This window comes from Hyperoodon ampullatus (assembly GCF_949752795.1).
Source record: "Hyperoodon ampullatus genome assembly, chromosome: 7".
Classification (NCBI taxonomy): domain Eukaryota; kingdom Metazoa; phylum Chordata; class Mammalia; order Artiodactyla; family Ziphiidae; genus Hyperoodon; species Hyperoodon ampullatus.
The window spans coordinates 14,679,691-14,691,752 of NC_136920.1; the positions used below are offsets into that span (position 1 = coordinate 14,679,691).

Consider the following 12,062-nt stretch of genomic DNA (forward strand, 5'->3'; position numbering starts at 1 on the left):
GGTTAGTCAATGTCTGATCTTTCTTCTTCAATCTTGGGCTTTCTGGATGCAGAGTTCAACGGTGTTACAGTGCCTCACCTGGAGAAAAACAAATATCTTTATCAGAGAAATTTTTTCATGGCATTTCTTAAGACCAGCAAGGCTAAAACCCCACAAGCTACTCTGTTAAAAAGTGCCTTTTGAAAGAAAGATGATTTTCTACTTCACTATGTGTTTGTGGGAAAGGACTGTGAGTTGGGAGGACAATGGGTTCAGAATTCTTCACTCTTTTAAGTCCTCTTCATATTGAAAAAAGAAAAACATGGCTTCAGCTGGCCTAAGGTCATCAAAGAACTAGCTCTTGACACAGATGGGGCCCATCTCACCTGACACACATGGGCAGTAACAAATACCAAGAATATCAAAATCTAAAAACAAACAAAGGCACAGCAGTGAAGGGCAGTCCTAGAAAAGAGACTTGTCTTTGAACAAAGAGAATATTTATCGCTACAACGAAAAAAGAAAAAAGTAGGACAAAATTAGGACAGTCTCATTTCCTTTCTGTGTATGTCTCTCTCACTCTTCCCCTTCTATATTTTTTAGTTATAACCTTAAAGAGGCAAAAGCTGAATTTCTGGTCTTCTGAAATAACTCATGAAAGGACCTGGATGAGAAATGTCCCTGCACTGAAAGGTGAGATGCCCTCTATGAGAAACTGAGTGAACAAGGTCGGGGTGGGGGGGGTGGCGGTGCTGGTCTTTTTCTTCCCAATTCAACAGTTTTTTATTCCTACATTGGCCTATTAGGAAGTCAAGTGAGCCCCACCTTCCCTTATATGATTAAAAATAACAATTACTTCTGTTGATGGTAGTAGCAAAATAACATTAGCACTTTGGATTTTATAGGATGCTTTTCATCTAGTGATCGCAAAGCATTTAACTCATTATCTGGTGACACAGTTCCTTATCCCACTCGGTAAAATTGAAGGCTAGAGAACGCCTGAGGCCATTCCACTGAATGATGTGAGCAGTCAGGTTCAGAACCCAAGAGTTCACAGGCCCCTCTGCCGACACAAACCCTTTCTACCTCTTTCTCATCCACTACACTACCTGCTCAGTGACGACAACTTGGAATCTGCAGACCAAAAATTTTACTTAAGGTTTTTTTTCCACCTAAGAGGAGTAATAGCTTCCTTAATTCCAAAGGCTGAAATTAAAATACCGAAAGTTTTGAATAGTGAAATATGAATGTACCCTGGAATTTAGCACTTCCTCTCTTTTCTGTGGCATGAAAGGCTAAGGCGCCTTCCTTCAAGATTCATTCATTCTCTCTCTCAAAAAAAAAAAAAAAAAGAGTTTTAGAGGGTCAAACAGCATTATTAGAATAGATTGACTCCTACAGGAATCAAAGCCCAACTTTCTGAATTTAGGCTTAAGTAACTTTGTTAACAGTGAGAAGCAAAATCTTGCTTTACAGACAGTACTGTTAAAGTAAACTTGCCCCTCAAAACCCCAAAGATTAGAGAAGATGGACAATTGCACTGCTTATATTTTATCTAGGGTAGGATGTCATTTAAACACCATATATTATTTCAGATTATATTTTCTGACAGGAGAAAAGTCACATGGGCTAATACTGCCAAAGTAATTCAGAGACATAAAAGGCCACGGCATCTAGGGAGTACAATACTGGGAAACAAAAGATATCACTATCTCAGATGTTTAGGGGATATGCATTAGAAGTGACAAGACAAAACCTAAGAATGTATTGGGTATAATAAAGACGCACCAAGGCTTAGCAGAAGGATGTACTGTGGGTAATAGGGATGAGACTGCAGGGTGAGTGTGGTTCATCAGAGCCAGCAGTCTGGATCCATACCAGTATGAGAAAGGTGTACAAGAATGTGTATGACACATTTCAGGCTTAATCTATGGAATAGGAATATGTATATATAAAACAAACTATAGAATATGTGGTTTCAAGGCTTTAACAAAGGTTTAATACAAGTACCTCCTTAAAGGTGTAAATGGACACGGCAGCATGACTGAGAGCAAAAGTACTGTTTGTTGAAATAAAGTGATATAATGGTATAATACAGTAAATGTGAACACAGTTATCAACGTTTCATGGAATAATCCACATGTCAAGATACTGGCTGAAGAGTCAAATAGAAGTTTAATATGGGTATTATCATCTTATACCAAGGTACCAAAGTATATGGCAATATAAATCTTGTAAACATTTAAAGAACGGGTGATAATGAATATTCTGAAGAGATTTAATATAGTACAAAGGGATACTGGGATAAAAAGATAGAGATGCGAATATAAGGTCAACCTAGACAAGATGGCATTAACCAGTAAGTGAAAAATCCAAGGCAGAAAAATGGTCTAGAGTATAACATATAAGTGATCCTACACCTCCTTTCATAACGCTGTCACTTTCTTACTTCTCATTTCAATGTTTTCACGCGGCCAAGTGGGTAAAACACTTTCTGCCCTGTCCCATAACAGATTCCTATAGGTTAAAAAATGGCAAATATATTCGAGTTCCCACTTGTAAAAAGTACGAAGTACTAAAAGCGTGGAGCTCCCGGCTGGTGGGGGTAGGGGAGGAAGCGGACGGATGCGAAAGAACAGGTAACAGGATGAGGCTTGAGCCAAAATAAGTATCAGAAGAATGGGGCGAGGGGACGTGAAACGCAGGGAGGGAACAGCACCCAGTCCCCAGCCCGGAGCCGGGGCACTGAGAAACACCGTATGGGGCAGGGCTGGCCGAGACAGAGAAGACGGAATCCGCGGCAGCAGGGCCCACTGGGGCTGCGGGAGCAGGCTGCGGGAGGCGACAGAGCCTCGGGGCGCAGGGCCGGGGGCGGAAGGGGCGGCGGCTGGGCGCCGGGAGCGGAGGGACCGGGGTCCCGACCTAGGACCCGGCGGCCCGACACTAACCCGTTCTGAGCCCCGGCAGCCGTGGATCCCCGGCCTCTACTCGTCGTCCGTTTCCGGGGCCCAAGGGTCCCGCGGCATTTGGATGACCCGGCCCGGGGGAGGAATGGGGCCTCAAGCTACCTCCCCCTCCTTGGTCCCCCTTCCCTAGAGGTCACTCTCCCCTCCCACCTTCCTGGCCTGGCACTTCCGGTTCCGCAAAGACCCGTGTCCCGAGTACTCACCCCCGGCGCGGTTCCCGTTACCGCTGCCGTCGTAGTCGCCGCCGCCTCTCAGCAGCGCCGTCCGGCCTCTGAGAGGCAGCGCGCGGCCCCCGCACGCTCCACGCCCGCCCCGCTCCGCGCGCTCCCGCCCGGCGACGCTCGTCTTCGAGCCGGCGCGCGGCCGTTGCCCTCAGTGCCGGGTCTCGAGCCCTCCCAGCGTTCTCATTGGCTCCCTGTCCCGGGCGCGCGCGACATGTCGCGCGGGGCACGTTTCTCTCATTCATGCGGCTCGCGCCGCCGCGCCCGCCCCCGCTCACTCTCCCATTCACCCATAGCCCCCACCCCAACTCTGCTCTAGGGCGTGCGCGCGCACCCCGGCGACCGCGGCGACCTCGCGGCCTGATTGGCTGCAGGAGCACAGCGCCGTACCACGCGAGAAAACGAGAGCGCGCGCGCAGGGCCGTCCGGCTCCGCAGGCAACTGGGAGAGGAGGCTGGGCATACTGCGCAGGAGTTGGAACTGGGGAAATGGCCGAGCGAATATTCCTTTTTCCTGCATCCTGCTTTCTACCCCTCCTGAATCGAGGCAGAAATCCTCAGAAGTAAAAAATAATTATATGTGTTTACTGAAAGTACTCAAGAACAAGCAGCTACCCTCCCGTATTCGCCAACCCCCCCCTCCAATAAGTATGGTACAGTCTAGACAGGCTTCTGGCGTAACCAATCATCCACTGGCCCCTGCGTCTTCCTGCTTCAGCCCCTTCATGCATTGGCCAACGGTTCGGCCACTAAATAGCCCTCCCCCAATCCCTCCCCCCCCCCCTTCTTGGATGCCGAAAACTTTATTTAAAACCATCTTTATGGAGCAGTCCTCAGTCTGAAGAGTTCCCTGGTACCAGCAGAATCCCAGGATAATGGAAAGGTCTGGGCTGCGGCTTCCGCAGGGAAGGGCCGCAGGGACTGGAAGAGTCAGTGGGGGCCGAAGCTCCTGCCTAAGGCACGGGAGGAAGAGGAAGGAGAGCGGTCGCGAGCCTTGGAGCCGTAGTGCCAACCTTGGAAGGAGGCGCAGGGAATGCGCGCTGAGGCGGTGGCAGCCCCCTGGAGTGAGAGCCGGCTCTTGGCTCCGCTTAATTCCCTTAGTGTTTCACCGCAACACAAAGGCTGGACGCCCCCAAGCCTAACCTCTCCCAATCCGGGAATACAGACAGGAAGGAAAAGGTTCTCTAGAAGCTCCAGTCCCTGGCGAGCTGCTGGCCAGCTCTACTTAGCTCACAGCGCCACATTTTGCCCTAATTAGCCCAACACAGATGTGAACCCAAGAGCAAGGCCCAGTGTTCTCTCATTTCGCTCAAGGCCATTTCTCTTTTGAAAGCTGCTCTGGCTATTACATAATAGTCTTTCAAAAAAGTGTTCCACCAGCCACTTCTCTGAAGCCAAGGTGTCTCACCTGTAAAGTGTGATTCTAAATCCTGTGGTCTGTCCTCGGCTTTGGTGTCAAATGTTGATGGCTTGACTGTGCTCTGATAAGTTAGCACTAAGCAGGAAGGGAAAGGAGAAAGTCTACCTTCTGTTTTCTGAGATCTAGTCTAGTTCCTTCTCTGACATGGCATATATAACAGGTTCTAGTTCATTCTTGCTAAGGGCTTCAATCTGCCATTTACTGCATCACCCTGGAGAGTTCTCTTTTAATGAGTGTTCATTTAAAAAATGAAAAATTTTTTAAAAAAATGAAAAATTTAAAAACTTTAGACCTTATAGAAGGTAAAGGTAAGGTATTGGAGATACAATATTTGTTTTATTTATAGAGGATTTTCTATTTGTAAATCAGGTTGCTTCCTTAGGAAGAAATCAAATGTCATTTGACTATTGTATATTTTTCTTGGATTTTAAGACTTCATTCCCCCAACTTCACAGATTAGGGATCTTTCTCTTCCCACTTTCAACAGTCTAAGAACCTGTAAATTGTTTTGTCTCTTGGCTAGACAGTGCTAAATAGGAATGAGTATCCTACATTCCGCCAACCAACCACGTATACTAAACTCCCCTGGGACACTGGATTACTGTATGCCAAGCTCTTCGATAGGTGAGCACTAATGGTGGCATAATCACTATCCCAAGGTTTAGAGAGAGATTCCATTTTCTTATCCAGTTTTCCTTAGGATCGTGGAAGATATTTCCTGGAAAGGATGTTTAATAGAACATAAGGTTTAAACTGACAGCCTCTTCTGAAAAGTACTGCACAGTAAAAACTAGACCAGGGGTCCCCAACCCCCTGTTAGGAACCGGGCCGCACAGCAGGAGTTGAGAGCAGGGCAGGCAAGCGAGCAGAGCTTCATCTGCCGCTCCCCATCACTAGCATCACCGCCTAAATAGTCCGCCCCACCCCACCCCCTCCCTCCGTTCTGTGGAAAAATTGTCTTTCACGAAACCGGTCCCTGGTGACAAAAAGGTTGGGGACCGCTCATCTAGACTAAAACAATGAGATATCCAGACCACCGAACTTCAAATAAATTACTTTGCTATATATGTCAAGTAATACCTTATAGTTTTTTTTTTTTTTTCTAGTGTAGTTTATCTGTACTTCTTCAAATCCTCTCCACTTGCATTTCCTCATGTCTACAGATGGCAACTACAGGGTCATTTTTTTTTTTTTTTTAAGTTTAACTCTCTGGTATTTACAGGAAGACAAGAACAAAATGCTAGGCTTGGATTTAGGTGCAAAGAAGAATGCCCTTTCAGAACCAAAACCACCAAAGACCTTTTTATGTTTAAATACTGCTGCCTTCCCTCCTGTCCTTCTGAAATGTCTTTGCTTGTGTTAAGGCACAGTTTCCCCTCTTGTGCTCTGGATCCCACACCCTTCATTTTCTTCTGAATTTTTTGACATTTTATTTGAAAAATGAAAAACACACCCATATAAAGGACACACCCATACCCATCATTCAATTCTCCCCCTCTAGAATCTGTTGATATGCTGAGAGGTATCCTATCTAAAAACCTAACAACAAACCCTCCCTTGACTCCATAACCCCACCCCCACTTCCTTTCTAAGCAAAGCTTCTTGAGAGTTCTCTATTGTTGTCATCTCCACTTCTGTTTATCTATCTCAATATGTTTCAACAGGATTTCATCCCCACCATTCCAAGACAACACCCTTCAAGGTCACCACCGACATCCATACTTCCAGATCAATAGTCAAGTCTCCTTTGCTAGCTCCCATTATAATTTACCTCTTATGTTTGGAATGCCCTGAAAGTCCATTATTCTGCCTACTTCTGATTTCCACTTACACAGTCCCTATGTGACTTCATCCAATGCCATTGCTTTAAATGCCCTCTGTAGGCCAAAAGCTCCCACGAACCTTCAACCCTAACTCTCCCCAACCCTCCAGACTCATGTTTCCAACTGTCTATGTGGCATCCCCTATAGATGACTAATAGCTCAAACTTAACGCTGCCGAAGTAGAACTCCTGCTGTTTCCTTTTCCCCTCCCAGAGTTTCCCCAATCTCAGATCGGATCTAGTTGCTCAAGTAAAAAATGTAGTAGTTGCTCAAGTAAAAAAATCATCTTTGATTACACTTGCTCTTCCTCACCTCTCCCATCAGCAAGTCCTATCAATTTTACCTCCAAAATATTCCAAGGCAATCTACTCACCAACTCTACCTCTGCTGCCCTCTTCTAATCCATTCTCACATTGAAGCTACCACAAGTCTCCTAACTTGTGTCCTTGCTTCTTCTCTTGCCTCTATAACCCATTTTCCACACAGCAGCGATCTCTTCAATGGAAATTATTGATAAATCATGTCACTCGTCTAACCACCTGCTATGGTCTGCATTTTTGTGCCCCCCCACCCCAATTCTTATGCTGAAATCTCCGAAGATGCTGGTATTAGGGGATGGAATCTTTGAAAGATGCTTACGTCATGAATGTAGAGCCTTCATGAATGGGATTAGTGCCTTTATAAAAGAGGCTCCAGAGAGCTTCCTGCCCCTTTCACTATGTGAGGCTACAGTTGAGACAGGCAATCTGCAACTTGGAAGACAGCCCTTAGCAGAACGTGACCACGCTTGGTGCCTTGATTTGGGCCATTCCAGCCTCCAAAAATGTGAAAAATTTCTGACGTTTATAAGCTACCCCAGTTTGTGGCATTTTTTTACAGCAGCCTGAAGGGACTAGGACATTACCCCTCTCCCATCATTTCCCACGGCTCTTGGATTACAAAAGCCCTACATTATCTGGTCTTTGCGGTCCCCCTCCCCCCAACCCCAGCCTCAACTTTTACCACTCTCCCCCAGATTCACTATACTCCAACCACACTGGCCTTTCCCTTCATCCAACACATTAAGTTTTTTTTTTTCCTTTCTTAGGGTTTTGCACTGTTTCCTCCACCAGGAAGATTTTGCCCCAATTTCACACAGCCATTCAGGTCCTAACTCAAAATGTGTGCTCAGAAGAGGCCTTTCCTGACCATCCAATCTAAAAAGCCTCCCAGCCACTCTCTCCTATCACCCAATCTTAAGTCTCTGCACAGCACTTACCTTTTTATGTTTAGTGTAAGCTCTGTAAGACTTTGTCTATCTTGTTCCCCCCATCTAGAATGGTCCCTGTCACATAGTAGGTGCATGATAAAAATGTGTGGAAAGAATGAATGGGGACTTCCATGGTGGCACAGTGGTTAAGAATCCGCCTGCCAATGCAGGGGACACGGGTTCGAGCCCTGGTCCAGGAAGATCCCACATGCCGCGGAGCAACTAAGCCTGTGTGCCACAACTACTGAGCCTGAGTTCTAGAGCCCGTGAGCCACAACTACTGAGCCAGCATGCTGCAACTACTGAAGCCTGAGCACCTAGAGCCCGTGCTCTGCAACAAGAGAAGTCACCTCAATGAGAAGCCCGCGCACCGCAACGAAGAGTAGCCCCTGCTCGCCGCAACTAGAGAAAGCCCGTGTGGAGCAACGAAGACCCAACATGGCCAAAAATAAATAAAATATAGTAAATAAATTTATTTAAAAAAAAAAGAATGAATGGATGAAAGGCATCATGATACTTATTCAATAATGCAAGTCCAAACCAGGAATGACAATCATTTGCAAGAGATCAAAGAGAATGGGCTCTCCCAGCTTACTACCCGAAAGCTCAATTTACATTTTGACTTATGGTCTGGTTCCAATTAAACAACAGATTTAGCATCTATTTACCTAAGTGCAAAGGAAAGGGGACTCATCATAAAAAATTCACCTGCTTAGCTCACAGGTGGGCTCTTGGCTTTCTTCTCCTCTAGGCATTCAGCAATAAGTCATTACAATAATGTTTCTATAATGCTTAGGGGAAAAACAAAAATTTTTAAAATTACACCAACTTCTGTGATATGGCAAAAATGTTTATTAAAATAGTTTTCTTTTTTTCCCAAGTATGAACTTTATTGGAAGGAGTCCTTTGAATTCACTCTCTCATCCTGGACAAACAAGGTAACAAAGTACTATATACAGAATATAAAGCAGTAATAAATTAGCCCACATAGTAGCACAGTGAAAAAAACGGGACTTCTCTGGAACTCAGATCATTCAAAGTGGCAACTCAGGTGATCTAAGAAACCAATTATATTCTCATGGTTTTCCTTCTGGTTCAAGATCAGAAGAGTTCGGTTACCACCACCTGTTTTAAGAGGTAGAATATACGCTTTCGAGTAGTCCACCATTTACTGGTCAGCCTGGCCTCGAGAGATTCTCATACCTCAGCCCATCTGCCTTAGGTGATGGCCAGAAGATCTCTATGCCCCAGGCAGCAAGGCTTCCTGCTCATCTCTACTTAAGATCCATGAACCGGATATCCATGATGAGAAGGAAGTTCTTAGGCAGTGGGCGGGGGGCTGGAGAGAGAACAGTAAACACCTGATGCTCTAGGTCCACACTGGTCACCACGATGAAGCCGGCCACACTGGTCTCAGAAAGGTTCTCCTCTGTGCCCTCAGCAGAGCTGACACTCAGGAGGTGGTGCACCATATCTCGGCCAGGGGTGACGGGTACTAGCTTGAGCTGATTGTCCTCCTGAGACATGCCCAAAGGCAGACAGGAGTCTGGGATGGTGGGTGCCCCAACTTTGTAGATTTTCACATCTGAAAATTTGACATTGAAGGCGTGGGGGTAGAAACAGCCCCGGAATCCATAGAAATACTCACGGATACGCTCATCCCTACATTCCCGCCGGAAGTCCTTGGAGCGCTCAACCACACCCCCGGATTTAGGGAGCAGCACAGTGCGTACAAAGTGGGGTAGGTCCCGTTTCAGTTCATTGTACAGTCGTTCTTGATCCAGAACCACAACTACATCCACCTCAAAGGCGGAGGCTGCATGCACCAGTGCCTGGTAACCAGAGCCCTTGACCCAGCCACAGGTGTTAATGACACAGCCACTCACAGAGGCCCTTCGGTTCACTTCACACCTTTGGTTGAACACATCTGCTAAACGAGATGTAATCTGCAGAAGAAAGGACAGAGGTGAGGGGAAAAAAAACCCACAAAAACAAACCAACCCACAGCTCTCTTACCCTTCTTTAGAATAAGTGGAATTAGATATAAAAAAAATGGACATTCTTAATGGCTGTGGTTGTGACCCCATAACGTGGATTTAATTTTTATTTTATGTTGCTTCTTCTGTCACTTGTGTTTCATGTCCTAAGTAGAAATTTAGTAAATCACTTAAGAATAGGTCCATAGAAACGTTTACCAATCTGAGGTTGACTTATTTTTGAAACTGTCTTTTTCAAAATCATGTGACAATAATACCAGCTGAGGGAGCAAAGAATTTTTTTGTTTGTTTTGTTTTGTTACGCGGGCCTCTCACTGTTGTGGCCTCTCCCGTTGCGGAGCACAGGCTCCGGACGCACAGGCTCAGCGGCCATGGCTCACGGGCCCAGCCGCTCCGCGGCATGTGGGATCTTCCCGGACCGGGGCACGAACTCGTGTCCCCTGCATCGGCAGGCGGACTCTCAACCACTGCGCCACCAGGGAAGCCCGGGAGCAAAGAATTTTAACTGGCAAACTTCTCCACAGCTTCCAACCCTGACAGCAGCCCTCCCCTCCACCCCACCTTGGCCCTGGCTCTGACCTTATTATAAAGCTTGATATTGGTGCCAGGGGTGGTGGAGCCAAAATGATACACCAGAGGGGCCTGGATAGAGAATCCCTCTTCAACATCTGCTGGCCGCTCAATGTAGAGGGCCCCCATGGTACCAGGGATGGACACAGAGCCCTGGCCCACATCCAACTCCACGTAAGTGGGCCGGCGGCCCAAACGCACTGCGTAGTTGAGCAGCAGACGGCACACTGTGGACTTGCCCACATCAGTGGGGCCCACTACCATCACCCGGGGCCCTCGCTCTTCTTCCTTCTCCGCCTGCCTCCGCATCTGCTCCAAAGCTGTATGAGTGTTGAGATAAAGCAACATAGGGGTGTCCTTGGAGACATAAGCCACCTCGGTGCGGCCACTGAGCTGTAGAGAACAGCCATGCCAAGTGAAAACAGCCACCTTGGCACCAGCATCAAAGGTGAATTTCTTGTTTCGGGTCAGCTCTGTGCCAAAGATTTCTGCCATGCCAGCGAGCAGCTCCAACTGAACTGACTGAGATGCCTCCACCTCAAAGCGAAGTTCTGTTTCTCGCTCTAGTTCAAATTTAGTAGTTGGCTTCTTGTCATCATTGGCCTCCTCCCCCATCTTTTCTGTGTGGCTGCTGTGCCTAGAACACAAATATCAGATCTAAACATAAGTCAGGACTCACTTCAAAATCCTCCAGTGGACGTTTCTCCTTACCTTGCTTCATACTTCTTCTTACCTCTGATCACCATCTGTCTCACTATATATTTGTCTGTCTACCCTCACTAGAACGTACGGGGCGGGGTATTTTTGTTTGCTGCTGTAACTCTAGTACCTAGAATACGGCTTGACAACCCAAAGGCACCTCTATAAAAACACCCAGTGAATACATGACTCGGAGTAAGAAGAAAACGGTATCTACAGATTGAAAGACTTGATTACATCACCTTCATCGCCCTACTGGGATACTCCAGACTTAAAAAGGCAACCTAACCCTCTTAGTCAACAAGAAAGGGAGCCAGCAATCCGGATGCAAAGCAGAGAATACCGGGTTCGGACTCAAAACAGCAATAAAACAGCTCAGCAACCACTGGTAGTGTCTTTAGACAAATAAATCACTTAACTTCTCTGTACCTTTTCCTCAGTTGTCAACTGGAGGAACTTACACTTCCTCACACAAAGTGTTGTTCTGGGGATTAACAGCGATTGCTGGAATGGGGGAAAAAAATCACTACATAAACTAGAAAACGCCGAGGAACAGCGAAGAACCATCTCCGATCCCGGATCGCAGCTCTAGGTCCAGCATCTGTCCCAGCCTCCCCAGGCACCGAAATCTGCCCAGGCTCCAAGGAAGCGACGGTTGCGTTCCTGAGCTTATTACCTTACCTGTACAGCCACGAGCCCAAACTTGGAAACCAAAAAGCCCTCACTAACTAGGACCTAAACCCAACAGCTAGCCACGCTCGCCTAGACCCACACCGGAAATTCAGGCGTTTCCGCACTTGCGCAGTGGAGAAGCCGCGGCCACGCGCTACCCCCTGGGATATGTAGTTGTGCCAGAACAGCCGCGAGCGATCGAGCTCGCGCAGCCGCTCGGCTTTCTGGGACTTGTAGTTAATGGATTGTTTTTGATCGTGACGTCAAAGGTGGGCGGACGGCGGCCGTCATTGTTCGCGAAGCCCGGGGGCGGGCGGAGTAGGAGGAGTGGCGGTTACGCCCCCGCGCGGGGCGGGGACCAGCAGAGGGGGCCAATGGTCGCTGAGACGCGGCGGTTGGGGCCTCTCGCCACAGTAGTCCCGCTCACCTGCCGTCCGGGGAGGGGTAGGGCGGCGGGATGCGAAGGG

At 47.3% G+C, this 12,062-nt stretch overlaps 1 protein-coding gene across 2 annotated transcripts; it reads right to left on the reverse strand.

The window, feature by feature from the left end:
- Positions 1-8,931: 8,931 nt before the first annotated feature.
- On the reverse strand, positions 8,932-10,970 carry CLP1 (cleavage factor polyribonucleotide kinase subunit 1; the record flags this gene model as incomplete). Of its 2 annotated transcripts, XM_079708395.1 has the most annotated exons (3): positions 8,932-9,603; positions 10,234-10,861; positions 10,936-10,970. In XM_079708395.1, 3 exons carry the CDS (start codon positions 10,968-10,970, stop codon positions 8,932-8,934), a joined length of 1,335 nt encoding a protein of 444 aa, XP_079564521.1. The 2 variants fall into 2 exon arrangements, with proteins under 2 accessions (XP_079564521.1, XP_079564522.1); XM_079708396.1 differs by lacking the exon at positions 10,936-10,970 and having other exon boundaries at positions 10,426-10,839.
- Positions 10,971-12,062: the final 1,092 nt, after the last annotated feature.